The following is a 14057-nucleotide window of genomic DNA, read 5'->3' as shown; positions in this document are numbered from 1 at the left end:
CTCATGGGTTGTTGTCACTCTATCAACCATCCTGTGACGAGGTATCTATTAAATATCTGTGTGTGTGTAGGATTGCACCTCAATGGGGATGTAGAGCATGAAACCTGGTTCCCCAGTGTGAGTCATGCTCATGACTCTGATCCCGTTGGCATAGCCCACACTCATCTCCTGTAAACACACATGCACATAAACATGGTCAGTTTACTCCTCTTGGCAGGGTGAAGAGACAGACTGATGAAACAGTCATTTAAAAAAAACAAGCCATCAGCTTTGCTGTATCTAGCTTTCCCTACCTTACAGAACATGGAGGGGAAATGGTCAGGTGTCATGGAAACATATGACAGTTCAGCAAGAACATCCATAGCTCGAGGTCCAATCAGATTTAAAGCTGAGAAGAATAAGAGTTATAAACACTTAACAGACTTTCTGGTTAACAAAGCCCACATCTGATGTTATATTACACATGCAAAAACAGAATCTGGTACAACTGTTGCTCACATTTTACACAATTAAGATGACTGCATTAAAAATACACAAGATCTACTTTCAGACATGTAATTAATGCCATCCCTCCACAGACTTCATCCCTCTGGTGTCTGATTTTTAAGGTTATTTAAATAACTGGGTTACAAGTCGACAGTGGATTGTTTTGACTTTTTGCATTGTTTCTCCTTTTAAATGTTATATGAGCACTAGATGGCGATATCAGAGCAGAAACCCCAGTTGCTGCATGCGTACCAGTGTACTTCCAGCTGACATCCTCTAGGTGGAGGTGTGGGTCATTAGGCATGTGCTTCTTTATCCAGGACCAACAGTGGACCTGCTGGTCCGTTGGAGAGATGATGAAGAAGCTGGACAGCAAATGAGAAAGTAAGCAATTTTTAAAAAAAAATCTGTCATGTACTAGTATCTACAGTGCCACTGCACAGATGTTTCAAACCTGTTCTTGCTGAGGCGGACCACACTGCAGTCGTTCTCATAGCCACCTCTCTCATTCAGCATGCCGGTGTGGACAATGTGTCCAACAGGAACATCCAGGTCATTGGCACAGAGATGTTGCAGCAGTTCCAAGGCTTGGTCACCTGTTGACTGAGCCATCAGGACAGAGCAGAGGATTTAACCTGAATACTTTTAAAGCTAAATGCATTAATTAAAATTGCCTGCATAATTTAAAGAGAAAAAAAAACCCCAACAACAACAAAAAAATTTTCGAGTAGCTAGTACAAACATACATACATAACACTGATAAATATCATATGCTAACTGGGTATGACCACATAGACAACAGTAGGTAGCACAGCAGCAGTTTTTCCCCTCTCTGCAACCCAGTTCTAATTCTAAGTTTTCTAAAGTGATTCATGACTCACAGTCAGTTCGAATTTGGTAAAGGAGGACATGTCGATGACACAGACGGCCTCTTTGCAGCATTTCACTTCTGCTCCAACTATGTCAAACCAGTCTGGCTTATAAAAAGTCTTACTCTGGTCCAGGGACAGCAGATCTACAGAGAGAAACAGTCCAATTCAACCAAGTAATTTAATTCATTAGACAAAACTGCCTTAAAATCCGTCAAAATCATTTGCAGTCCAAGACTTTGACTAAAGTATTTTTGTACCACTGCTTCTCACTGAGACAAACCTTTTCCTGGAGGAACAAAGTACTTGGGCCTTTCAAAGCCATGTTTCTCCATCCACCGAGCCCCCTGAGTGTCCAGGCGGTCGTACAGAGGACTGGTCCTCAGCTGGCGTCCGGTCTGGAAGTCCCACCGGGGAACCTTCAGCTCATACAGCAGGGCTGAACATTGACACACAAATATTAGAAGGAGAGATAGCAGAGCAAGAATTAGAATATACTGCACATTATAATAAATATCCAACACCTATAGGATTTATAATAATTTAGCTAAAGCAACAGCAGAAATTAATTATTTAAATAGTACACCAAGGTTCAGATGACTATACAGCCTTTGTCTACTTAAAAGCATGAACCAAACACCCAACAAGGCTCACTACTCACGCATGACTTCCATCACTCTGTGTCTCAGGAAGGTTCGGCTGCTCTGCAGGTTGCCAAAGCGTTTGATGTCCAGTGGCCAGACATTGGCGGTGGGGTAGCCATAGGTCATCCACTCTGCCAGGTACCTGGATACCAAACCACACAACAGGCCATTTATCCCTTCTTGTAATGCAAAAAAGGCACGTCCACAACAGTCTTGATCGCTGCAACTGATAAACCATGGCTGAATTATTTCAGGTGACCCAATATTGATCACTTGCTTATGTCTAGTCTTAACAGATACACTATATATATATATATATATATTTGTTCTTACTTTCCAGCCCCTCCAGCAAAGGCCAGGCCTGAGGAGTTCATCCCTGCCAGCACATAGTACCCAGACACACCTGGGGTCTCACCCATCAGACAGCGCATATCAGGTGTGAAGGACTCTGGACAGTTGACCAGCTGATGGATCTCAGCTGACTCGAGACTGGGCATTCTCCTCAGCAGGGCACTGAGCATCGGCTCTGAAGGCAGAAAACAAAAAGTGCTCTAAAATGTAGCAAATGCAGATGATAATTTAATACAGTTTACTCTAATTAACTTAAACAACCAACCACACCATAACCAAGAAATATTAGTGCTGCTTCTTGTTCTTTTGCTCACATCTATTGTTGTACAATTACTGAAAAACCCTGAACCACCTCTCACCATAAATCATCTAAGAGTCTAAAGGTTCCAGCTGCAACCTTAACCCATGTTGTTCCATCAACAGTCCAACATGTTATTCCAAAATAAATGCTGAAAATGAAAATTAAAATAAAATAAAATAATCTAAACCTAAAGACATCCAGGTTAGTATCACATAAGAAAAAAGAAGGCAGCAAATCTTCATATATTCGAGAATCCATAACCAAGGTGTTTTTGCCCATTAAGATGACATATTTTTAAAAATTTAATAATGGATTAACAAAATAATCAAATGAATTGCAGTTCTAACAATATCTATTACAATACATTAATATAATATACATTCATAAAATACAGTACATTCTAACATTATATATTGTGATGGATTCTTTCAACAACCTTTTCAACCCCTACACTTATAAGATAAAATAAATGGAAAAATAACGGCTTCAGAGCGGTCGATCACAGACTGGTTTGGTGATGTGTGCTGCTATAATAAACTCTTGTTTTATGGCAGCCTGGTATGAGAAATCTCACATTACTGGTTTAAGGCCAAGGCAAACAGTCAGGTGTATTTTTACATGTGTACAGAGAGGTGGGTCAAAATCATTTAAGGTAGCCTTAAACAGAGGTGGATAAAAATAGATATGCCCAGTCTTGCTTGCTTCCTCAGTCTTCTGTAGCTGTTAAATAAAACCAATGAAGGTCTGACTTTGTGTTGTTATTTGAGAGGCAAACCTCATATATAATTTTCAACATTTTAAGACGCAGTCTACAACTGTGGCTACTTTACAGCTAAGAAAAACTAAACACACCTTGCCTTTGTGCTACATTAATGACAGGAGAGTTGATCAAGTGTTCTCCCTATTCAGTTACTCCAGCCATTAACATTATACAATTCAGTGCTGCGGGCAAGACTATTTCAGCTGTCACTGGGCAAGCAGCAGAGTATTGTAAAGTGCCCGACTAGTATTGTAAGGTTAAAGTCCTGCAATATTAGACAGAAAACACCAACAATCTAGTAACTCAATTTGTGCAAGTATTCAGTAAAGATTGGTAGGAAAACGTCCAATTGACAGGCTGAGACCCCCAGCAGAGCCAGGCTCATAGTGGGTCAGCAATCTACATGAAAGTGGTAGATACAGCTGTTACTAGAACCTGACATTCAACATAGGTCGATAAACCATGTTCCTAAAGCTGGGGTTATTTATTTGGAACAATTTTTAATGAATAAAAATACAACATTAATACTTTTTTCTTTTTTTACCAAAGTGATCCCAGTCCTCCTGCATGTTCTGGATCTCCAGCTGGTTGCGACCCTCAGTGAAGATGGGTTTGGGGTTTTTCTCAAAGCCTCCTGACAGAAGGCCTCCCTGCCACGGCCGTGCATATATCCTGCCATCCATATCAATCACCACTAGCAAAGAGACACATAGTTAGAAACATCTCCTGGCTGGACTTGTTTTTAGCCTTTCAGCAGGCATTACCATATTGCATATTGCTAAGCACATTATTTGGCTAAGTAAAAAGGTACAGCCTGTGCCCTAGTTTTTTCTTTTTACTATGGGACTAAAAAAAAGGACTAGACATAATTGTCGATCTGATATAAATTGCAATTCGTTAATTAATTTGCCAAAAAACAGAAAAAAAATCATGAAGTGAATGTTCTTTAATACAGACACGATTTCAGCTGGCTACACAAATTGGACTTTAAAATTCAATAGTGTCTACTGCAAAGGTTACTTCCTAGCTTTTTAATATGTGAGACCTGGTGTCTTGGGTGGAAGTGGCTCCTGGAGAGGTTTGGTGAGGAGGTAGAAGTGTTCACATCCATGGAGGGGAACTGACACCTTCGTCTCACTAGCCTGGCCCAGCTCATAAGCCCACTGGAGCAGAAACAGTCAGAGCAACCAAATACAATCAGAACAATGTGTAGAAACAAGATACTTATAGTCACCATAGGAAACAACTGCTTCAACTAGTTTCAGAGGGAAAAAAGATTATGAAATAGAATTATTATTATTATTATTATTATTATTATTATTATTATTATGAAGGAGAAGGAAAAAATTGCTGCCTGTCCTGCTTACATATTTTTGACCAAGCATGACACTGAATTTCCACAGAAACAAAAGTAATTCCAAAATGTTTACAGAGGGGTTTTTCTTTTTTGTCACAGATTCCATTTCTCATAGTTTCAGTCTTATTAATGCATCTCCCATAGAGCAATCTACCTGTCCAGCACAGCTGACAAAATATTCACATTTAATGGAACCACGGTCAGTCTCTACAGCTGTTACACATCCCTTCTCTACCAGAACCTGCTGAACACTGGTTCGCTCCATGATCTGAACCCCTGAAGGAGAAGAAAGAGGAAACAAAGGATAAAAGAGGAGGTTACAATTATAGGGTGGGCCAGCAACAGCAGAATACACGATTTATGGTCTACCAAACCAAACTGCAAGTTTGTGTTACCTTGTCCAGCTGAAGCCACAGCAAGGGCATGGTTAACATCTGGTGGAGACACGACAGCATCTTCAGGAAGGTGGAGTGCGCCTACCAGGTCATGAATGTTAACAAAGGGGTGGAGTTTGGCCACCTCTTTAGGTTTAATAATATTACAATTGATCCCCATTACCCTGTGAATGAAGTGAAAGGGTCAAAAGTCATTTATGTTTTTAAATCAGTGAAAAGGGACAATTTTAAACAAAAACTTTTGAGTCCCAAAAGCTTGTCCTCACAAAGCCACTAGAGCTTTACAGCTTAATCCACATAGCTGTGGTCTAAATACTAACTACAGGACTTACTTCAGCCTTGATGCGAGGCGCTTAAGAGAAATGAAGCGATCCTGATTTTGAGCCAGACACAAAGACCCTGTCTTCACATAACCTGCAACACATACCACACACCACATATGACTCAGTCTATAATTAGTATTCTAGCTTTGCAGCTTGTTTATTGCTGGTGCACATCAAATGATATCTCGGACTTCAACAAATCTGAAATGTTTCTAAATGCATTGAGACAGAAGGCAGTATGTCACAATTTGCTCCCTTGTCTGTTTTATGCTTTAGAAGCTATAATCTGGGAAGATAAAAATGCAAACTGTTCTATAATCTAAATTAATAATTAACATTTTAAAAAATATGTGGTGATGTGCATGCGGGAACTGTTAACTATCAGCACCAATAGTAAAATGGTGAAAAAGCAAACCCTTCTAAGAATAAAATAGTTTCAAAAAATTAAAAAAGTTAAATATGACAAAAGCCAAATTCTGTAAATCATCCCACCTGTTTTAACCCCCGTCTCCTCCTCCAGCTGCTGGTAAAGACTACTGGAGTAGTTGGCCATTTGACACTCGATGGAAATGGGCTTGGCCACGCTGACAATACCAGCACATAGCCTTGTTGTTCCTGCACCAAGTCTGGTTAGGATAATAATGGCCAAGAAAGTATTAACACAACAATATCAAATCTAACATTTCTTTCCACTATCACCTCCTAATGTTAAAGCTACCCCTACTCTCATATAATATCAGTGGTCTGAGTCAATAACATAAAGAACATCTCTCTCTTCGTGCTAATTTTAAGCCAACAAACACAATGGCTTATCTGTAATTTGTTGAGCTGAAACACTCACCTGCCCTGCTCAAGTAGTACAATATCAGTCCAGCCCAGTCTAGCCAGGTGGTAGGCCACTGATGTTCCCACAATACCTCCTCCACAGATGACAACCCGGGCCTGCCTGGGCAATGGAAGCAGCTGGGAGTCTCCACTGACAGTCAAACACCGAGGGGAAGTCCAGAGACCCCTGCCTACCAATCTATACCCCGTCTGGTGAAGCAGCCGCAGCCGGGGGAGCATAACAGGGGACAGAGCCCTGGAGCTCCGCACACAGCTGGACATAGCTGTGCTTTCTGCAATAAGAGACACGGGATCTAAAGTTACTCTATAACCTTAAATAGAGGACAGTACCACAGTGAATACAGCAACAATGACCCTAACTTTACAAATATCATGATATAATTTTAATAACATATGATCCGTTTTCTACAGTGTGCAGGGTGTGATACAGACCTCTTGTATTATTTTAAGTTGCTGTATTTTTTTAATCTGAAATAATTTGATATTTGCTGTAGATAGGGTTGTGTCAATGTCACAGTTTCATTTTAATTTGGCTAGGTAGATACTAATAAAATTATTACTACACCACAATCTATACATCTCTGACAGTACTGCTGACCTTTTCTGCTAACAGCATGGATTAGTTTGCGTTCTAAAGTTGCTATGTCAGGGCCTTTGAAAGTGTCTACTATAAGCCAGGTTAAATTGTCAACACTGGAAGTCGCTAGTTTCCATATGGTTACAAAGATGCACTGCTGTTCCTAAACTTAAGTTGCTACATTTAGCTTAACCAGACATAATCGAAAGTAAATACAACATTAAACACTTTGAATAGGGCCTGGGAAATCAGCAAGGTGAACTTACAACAGTCCTTCAAATGTCTTGCTTGTATTATAAAGACTGCTGTTAGCCTTGAAGCACTGCTTTAGCTTTACTTGTATTCTTAGCAGCACAGCTAGCTTTAGCTAACAGCATGTCGGTATCTTTGTGATTTTTTGTGATATTTAGATTAGTGGTAGATACCTAGCAGACGTGTAGATGACCAAAGTCACGCACAAAGTTCCTAACATTTGGGGGGTATGTGTTGGTACTACTAAAGTTAGCAATACTGATAATGTTAGTCACATAGCACAGCTTAGGCTATCGAAAAGCTAGCCAATGTTTATTATTTTTGCTAACACGACGGCTAAACCAGGCAGAAAATCTTCTCTAATCATAACACTTATTTTTCACAACTACATTAAACTTACCGATTTAGTCAAGTCCAGTGATTATGATATTTCAACAGAAGGATAGTCACTAAGATGTAACTGAAAGCCAAATTCAGAGACTCCCGTTAGTTAAGTGGTACCTCTTCCGGTATAACCCTTCAAAATAAATTACGTCTGCGTCTTTTTAGAATGGCTTCAGTAGCGGTGGAGCGGGTATCAGCGAAAACATTGAACTCATCCAACTCAAATGCTTAGGATATATCTAGAAAGTTGCAAACCTACTTATTATTAATCTAATTATTTTTTCTAAAATTTATTTTTTTTCTATTTTTATTGTTTGTTTGTTTTTTATTGTTTTTTTTGTTTTGTTTTTTTATCTCGAATTCACCTTTTCTTCCTGCCCCTTGTGCTGCTGTAACAAATTAATTTCCCCAATATGGGATTAATACTAAATTTCGCAGTGTGACTTTTTAAATGTTATGTTGCTGAATTGCTGTTGCAATGGACTACTTGCACTAGGACATGAGACGTATTTCCGTTTCCAAATACTACCGCTTGGGCATTTCCGGTATGTTTGTTTATCTATCGGTTGCTATGCTAATGTCGCTTCAGAATGAGTATAAAAAGGAAAGTATTTAAAACAGAATATTTTCAAAAACAAGAGAAGAAATACTCCGAGCATTGCTGTGTCCCACTTTGTTCGGCTTCAGCCAAATTTAACGGCATACTAAGTTTTCATGGCTTTCCGACCCATTCCGACTTGAGAAGACAATGGCTGGTAAACATACGACGGGATCATTTCACAATTACCTCTCACACCAGGGTCTGCTGCAGACACTTTGCCAGTGATCAACTCATAGAGCCAACAACCCTCGGTGGTCGAAGGCGGCTTATTAAAGGTGCTGTACCAACACTTTTTGAGTGGAATGGCTATAAAGTTGAACCACCGCGGCCTGGTGTTTGGGAGAGAACGGAGCGACGCCCAGAACTAGTTCCTCCTGACGATCAAGAAGAGCACAGTCTTACAAGAGATCATGACTACTGCTCAGTCCCTGAGCCGTCTGCATTGGACATATCTGCATCAGCTGCAGAAGACCTGTCCAAAGACGTGGAGACTCTGAGGAAGGAAATACAGGAGTTACGTGTCCAGCGAGAATTTGGGTTACAGCGTTTTGCTGGCTCCGACACTGACATCCGATTCTATACCAGGTACATCTAAGTTCTATCCAAGCTAACTGTTTAAAATATACCAAGGTCACCATCAGTTAAATTTAGAAAGTTTTTCCAGTCTTAATGAAAACAAAATAGATATTTACTTTTTCTCTGCTGACTGTATGTTTCATCTAGATGCTTTAGTATTTAAACGATATTCTAATGCTACAGATAAAATACAACACCAAATACTCTTAATCAGACTATTTTATACAGCATGCCATTAGCATATTTGTCACAGTTTACATTATTTTTATGTCAGTGTGTAATGTTAATTAATGATTGACACGATGTATGTCTCTCTCGTGAATAGATTTCCAAGCTATGATCATTTGATGGCATTTTGGTTTTTGATTGAGCCTTGCATCTATAAAATGATCCGGGTTTCAAGAGCCAAGTCAGCTGCCAATCGGAACGAAGAAGTGTTGACACCTGCACGCACATCAACGGTAGGTTATGGGTTTGTTGGTAGTTAGAACTAGAGGTGTAATGTTATTGTATTTATGTACAATAACATTACATTATGTACAATAGCGCTAGACTCAGTATCCTACATACATACACCTGTGTACTACAGCACCTCATTGTTTACCCCATGGTACAGTGTGGTATGCATAACCATTACAAAACATTTAGCCAAGAAAAGCATAATTTTACTAGTTCATAGCTTAAGGAGTAACATTTTCCCTTTTGTTTTCACCTTCCAGAGGCAGCTGCTACAGCCAATTGACGAGTTTTATCTTTTCCTGGTTTTCCTGTCAGTTGGTTTGAAGGAGAGGGACCTGGCACACCGATTTACCATACACCAGTCCACAGTGAGCTGCATTATTGCAAAATGGACAAATTTTCTTGCCACTGTACTGGGGTCTCAATGCATTTGGCTTACACGTGAAGAAGTGCAAGCTTACCTCCCTGAGGAATTCAAAGATTTCTCAGACACCCAGATGATCCTTGACTGTACAGAGCTGAGGTGTCAGACACCATCCTCACCACTTCTCCAAAGTGAAATGTACTCTTCGTACAAATCCCACTGTACGATGAAAGCCCTGGTTGGCATAGCTCCACATGGTCCAGTGACATTCATCTCTAATCTGTATGCTGGTTCGGTTAGTGACAAGGAACTATTCAAACAATCAGGCATTGCTGAGAAGTTGACTGAAGACATGGCAGTGATGGTAGATAAGGGCTTCCTAATCACTGATTGTTGTAAATGCAAAGTGTACTGCCCACCTTTTCTATCTAAGCAGAAGCAGATGCCAGCATACCAGGTTAAGGAGACGCAGGCCATAGCCAGACTCAGGGTACATGTGGAGCGAGTCATTAGGAGGATCAAACAGAACAAACTTTTTGATAGCATCATTACCATGTCACATGTTTATAATATCAACCAACTGTTTGCAGTAGCATGTATGCTGTCAAATTACCAGAACACAGCATTAGTTAAAAAAATGGGTTAAGTGAGACAAGATGGTTTTTTCCCCAAGACACCAGTGCCAGTAACTTATGGAAAATGACCTGCAGCTGAGGCCACTACAGTTGCATTTCTTCCTTCTCAGCTGACAATACTTGATTACAGAAATAGTACTTGAGTGCTGATAGTTGAGTTTCAGTTATTAATAATTCAAATTCATTGCAAATGTTGAATGTTAATAATACTGTTTAATTATACTACTATATTACTATTCAGATTCAACAAAATTGTTTATCAAAATTATAAAGTAAATCACTAAATCGTTTTAAAAATCATACCATTTGTCATTTTCTTCATTCAGTTGTGTTATTGTCTAAATGTATATCAGTATGCTAGGCATGGAGTTTTAAATACTTACCATGTAAATAAGTTCTGCACAAATTCAATCTTTTAATGTGTGTTTTTAAAAAATGAAATTGATGCCATTGCTTAAATAACTGTTTATTGATTTCACATAAAAGTAACATGTAACAACAAAAGAATTCATGAAATATATTGCAAATAAAACCTCAGTTATTTTGTTCCAGCCAGCCTGAAGGATCTGTTTTCCTTTTTGCTATGTTTTCACTGTTCATTTTTCCCCAAACACAGGTATCTTGGCATATATATGTGAAAAAATAAGTAGTCAGCCTTTTCTCTGATTGCATTGTACACATCTGTATCCATGTATATTCTTTGCACTAGGTAGTCCTCTTGTGCCCACACAACAAAGTCACACCACTGCATCCCACTGATGAGCAGTTGTCCTTGCACTTGCCAATAATATGCGTGGCTCTTTTTTAGTTTAGGGGTACCACATTCCATTTGCACATATTTGCAGTCAAAGTTTTGCACATTGGGACATTTGAATATGACGAGGCCAAACTGGGGGTATTCATTGGGGTCAAAAACAACACCATCAGGAGATGCAGCAAGCCAGGGGGCAATGGGGTGAATGACCAGACCACAGGGTGAGTAGTTAACATTCATTAGCCTACTATACTCTGCTGCTATTGCAAGCTCCATCTCAATTCCCCTCCTCATGTCTGCTGTCTGCCTTGTTCCCTTCAATATACACTCTGCTAGTGACTGCCGAGCTCTGGCCTCTGACGTGGCACACCTCCCGAAACCTAGAGGCAGTCACTCTGGGCCTGCAGAGCTGATGCCACTCAGACGAAGAGCTTTGCTCACGTGTAGCTTCCTCTATTTTGTGAGCCATTTCCAGAGTTACAGAGAAGCTTTTCAGATGCAGAAGCTCTTCTTCTGAGCACACAAACACACAATCTGATGGCAAGATGTCATACCCCTCCAGAGGCAAGTGCGGTGTTGGTGGTGCATCACGGTGTAGTGTGATGTACCGGGTTGTCAAAACCAGCTGCTGATATGACAGAACACTGCCCTCCTGCACCAGCCCAAAGGCACTTTCCACAAGGGGCTTGTAAGGTCTCATGTTCATTGTGGTCACAAGTGGCCTGTCCTCAATATTAAATTTTGCATATGCCTCAGTTATTCTGAACAAGCAGGGATCTGGTAACGGACCCACCATGCCTCTGTAGAAGCCACTCCTAAAGAAAACATCAATGACAATAATGTAAGAAAGAAAGTTATTATACTGAACAACAACTAAACTAAAAAGGTGTAAAACAGTGGTGCATAAGTTAGAGACTGGGATGTATATGTACATGACTGAGTTAGCAGTCTTCAGAAAGTGTAATGTTGTATGTAAATTAATACCTATTCTGACACATGTATGTATGAACAAATAGCAACATACATTTGTAACACATGAAACCAAATTTTACAAATCTAATTACCGTACTCCAGTCTGGGCCACCCTATTTGGTACCGGCTTAGTGAAGATCATGGAGTTGATGGGTCCTGGCTTCACACCCTAACAGAAGATACATTTACTATGGATGGTGTTGCTGTTCAAAAACTTTAACCTCATTTAAATTACCACTGTCCGTGGCTTGTGCCATTGCTGTTCAGATTCCATGCAGCTATGCACAGGGGGGACAACTGGCACTCTGAGTTGTGAGTAGTGTGCTGTTTGGAAGAGCAATGCCACTGTGTAATTGCACATAACAGCGCCTGCCACACAGGAGCACTGGCTATGTGTCAGTACCACCGGCGATGAATCCAGAAGCTTAATCTAAGAAGAAAGAACGAAAATTAAAAATGTAACATCTTCATGGAAGAGCCGAACAGGAACATAGTTCAGTGTTATGGTTACTGACCCCTACAGGCTTACCCTCCTGAATGCTTAGTGTTTCTTCCTCTCCCTATTAAAACAACTTAGCCATCCTTGATAACTGTAATAACTTAGATTGTGTATATTTGCAGTATTAAGTTGAGTAAACTATCCGACTAGTCAAATTAGGAGTGATAAAGCAGGGAGACAAGGAAAACATTCAAGTTGATGGGCCTTTAGGAATGAACTTAACTAATGCTTAAATAAACTGAACCCCACTGAACGGGGATTAACAACTTTACACAGCTTCCTGCCTGTGTGGTGCCTCACTCTTCCTCATTGACTTGTAGCACAGGGCTCTCACACCGACCTCCCCTGACAACCTGTCTTTATTGGACACTGAATAAAGATACAAGTACCATTAGCATTATTTCTGTATTACTCATGTCAGCACGTCTTAAACATAATATACTTTACACTTAGCAAGAGTAGCATTAGGTAGTTAACTACCTCCTTAGTTAGCCAACTACCTAACGCCATTATAACAGTGTCTAACAACAAAAGTGACATTAGTTAAGAAAACCTCAACTATAGTTTCGGACGACATAAAACACCGTTTAAGAAAACATGTAATATAGAGAATTGACATCAAATGAAGGACATAGCGGAGTAACGTAGTGTTTGCATTTGACGTTAGCTAGCGTTTCTTTGTCGGTCAATTTACGTTTTCTTACCTTCGTAGTTGTGTATATATGATGCAGCATATAACTTAAATCCTTTATCTAATTGCTGGCCGGGGTAGTCGTCAATCTGCAAATCCGATGAACATCAGTGATGTTCAATTTTGGGAGCTCTTGTAGGCAGCGAGTGTGGAACGTCGCCATGGTTTAACCACACCGGAAGCACTGGGGCAGGACTACATAGAACGCGGAAGTGATTGTGCAAGTTATTCTTCTCTTAAAGATATCAGCTAGGTTTGCACATCTGGAATATTTAAACATGTCTTTGGTTACATGGGGCCATGTACCTCATTATCGAAGTTTTTTTCTTTCTTTCAACTTCTCAAAGTCAGATTTATCAACACAACTGTCTATGCATACTTACAGTGTTAGGTATTCTGTACAGGGTTGGACACTCCTTTGCCTTGAAAACAACCTTAAATGATCTTATTATTGGTTTAATAAGGTGCTGGAAACATTCCTCAGAGATTTTGGTCCATTTTGACATGATGGCATCACGCAGTTGCTGTAGCTCTGTCAGCTGCACATTCTTGATCTAAATCTTCAGTTCCACCACATCCCAAAGGTGCTCTATTGCATTGAGATCTGAGACTGTGTGGAGGCTATTTGAGTAAAGTGAACTCACTCCAACAGGTAATACACTAGATGTTTCTTAAATGTGATGTTCAAGAAACATCAAGTGCATTAACTTTTTGAAGCCGCCTCTACTCTAAAGTAATATGAACATGGCCACCAGCAATACGCAGAAAGGCTGTAGGGTTTAAACAATGCTCAGGTGGTAAGGGGTCCAAACTGTGCAAAGAAAATACCCCCAATATGATTACACCACCAGCAGCAGCCTGAACTGTTACAAGACAAGATGGGTTCATGCTTTCATGTTGTTTAAGCCTAACAGAATGTTGCACTTCTATATTCATTGGACCAAGGCAGTTTTTCTAGTCT

The 14057-nt window shown here is 40.0% G+C and overlaps 3 protein-coding genes across 3 annotated transcripts in view; 1 reads left to right on the top strand and 2 right to left on the bottom strand.

Annotated features, from left to right (window-relative positions):
* The window catches only part of pdpr (pyruvate dehydrogenase phosphatase regulatory subunit), an 11008-nt gene extending 3318 nt beyond the window's left edge, over positions 1-7690 (bottom strand). The window contains exons 1-16 of the mRNA XM_005913052.2: positions 7562-7690; positions 6328-6604; positions 5979-6112; positions 5496-5577; positions 5164-5327; positions 4923-5044; positions 4457-4574; positions 3956-4105; positions 2333-2525; positions 2017-2141; positions 1639-1794; positions 1368-1501; positions 941-1089; positions 739-851; positions 294-388; positions 79-168 (exon numbers count right to left, since the gene is read on the bottom strand). Of these exons, the coding sequence (XP_005913114.1) occupies positions 79-168; positions 294-388; positions 739-851; positions 941-1089; positions 1368-1501; positions 1639-1794; positions 2017-2141; positions 2333-2525; positions 3956-4105; positions 4457-4574; positions 4923-5044; positions 5164-5327; positions 5496-5577; positions 5979-6112; positions 6328-6593 (2091 nt within the window). The 5' untranslated portion in view covers positions 6594-6604; positions 7562-7690. The remainder of the gene's footprint in view (positions 1-78; positions 169-293; positions 389-738; positions 852-940; positions 1090-1367; positions 1502-1638; positions 1795-2016; positions 2142-2332; positions 2526-3955; positions 4106-4456; positions 4575-4922; positions 5045-5163; positions 5328-5495; positions 5578-5978; positions 6113-6327; positions 6605-7561) is intronic.
* A 386-nt stretch (positions 7691-8076) lies between these two features.
* On the top strand, positions 8077-10490 carry LOC121814004. The gene is made up of 3 exons (XM_042218014.1): positions 8077-8731; positions 9048-9183; positions 9442-10490. Exons 1-3 carry the CDS (start codon positions 8136-8138, stop codon positions 10189-10191), a joined length of 1482 nt encoding a protein of 493 aa, XP_042073948.1. The 5' UTR covers positions 8077-8135; the 3' UTR covers positions 10192-10490.
* Positions 10491-10700: 210 nt separating this feature from the next.
* Positions 10701-13316, bottom strand: LOC121811747. The gene is made up of 4 exons (XM_042218035.1): positions 13110-13316; positions 12142-12336; positions 11999-12075; positions 10701-11749 (listed from the first exon to the last, which is right to left on the bottom strand). The coding sequence occupies exons 1-4, from the start codon at positions 13137-13139 to the stop codon at positions 11212-11214; spliced, it is 840 nt and encodes a 279-aa protein (XP_042073969.1). The 5' UTR covers positions 13140-13316; the 3' UTR covers positions 10701-11211.
* Between the last annotated feature and the right edge of the window lie 741 nt (positions 13317-14057).

Source organism: Haplochromis burtoni, unplaced genomic scaffold (genome assembly GCF_018398535.1).
Source record: "Haplochromis burtoni strain Fernald_Lab_line unplaced genomic scaffold, NCSU_Asbu1 Contig_2, whole genome shotgun sequence".
Classification (NCBI taxonomy): Eukaryota; Metazoa; Chordata; class Actinopteri; order Cichliformes; family Cichlidae; genus Haplochromis; species Haplochromis burtoni.
The sequence above is the reverse complement of the archived record's forward strand: the minus strand, read 5'-3'. Positions and strand labels throughout refer to the sequence as shown.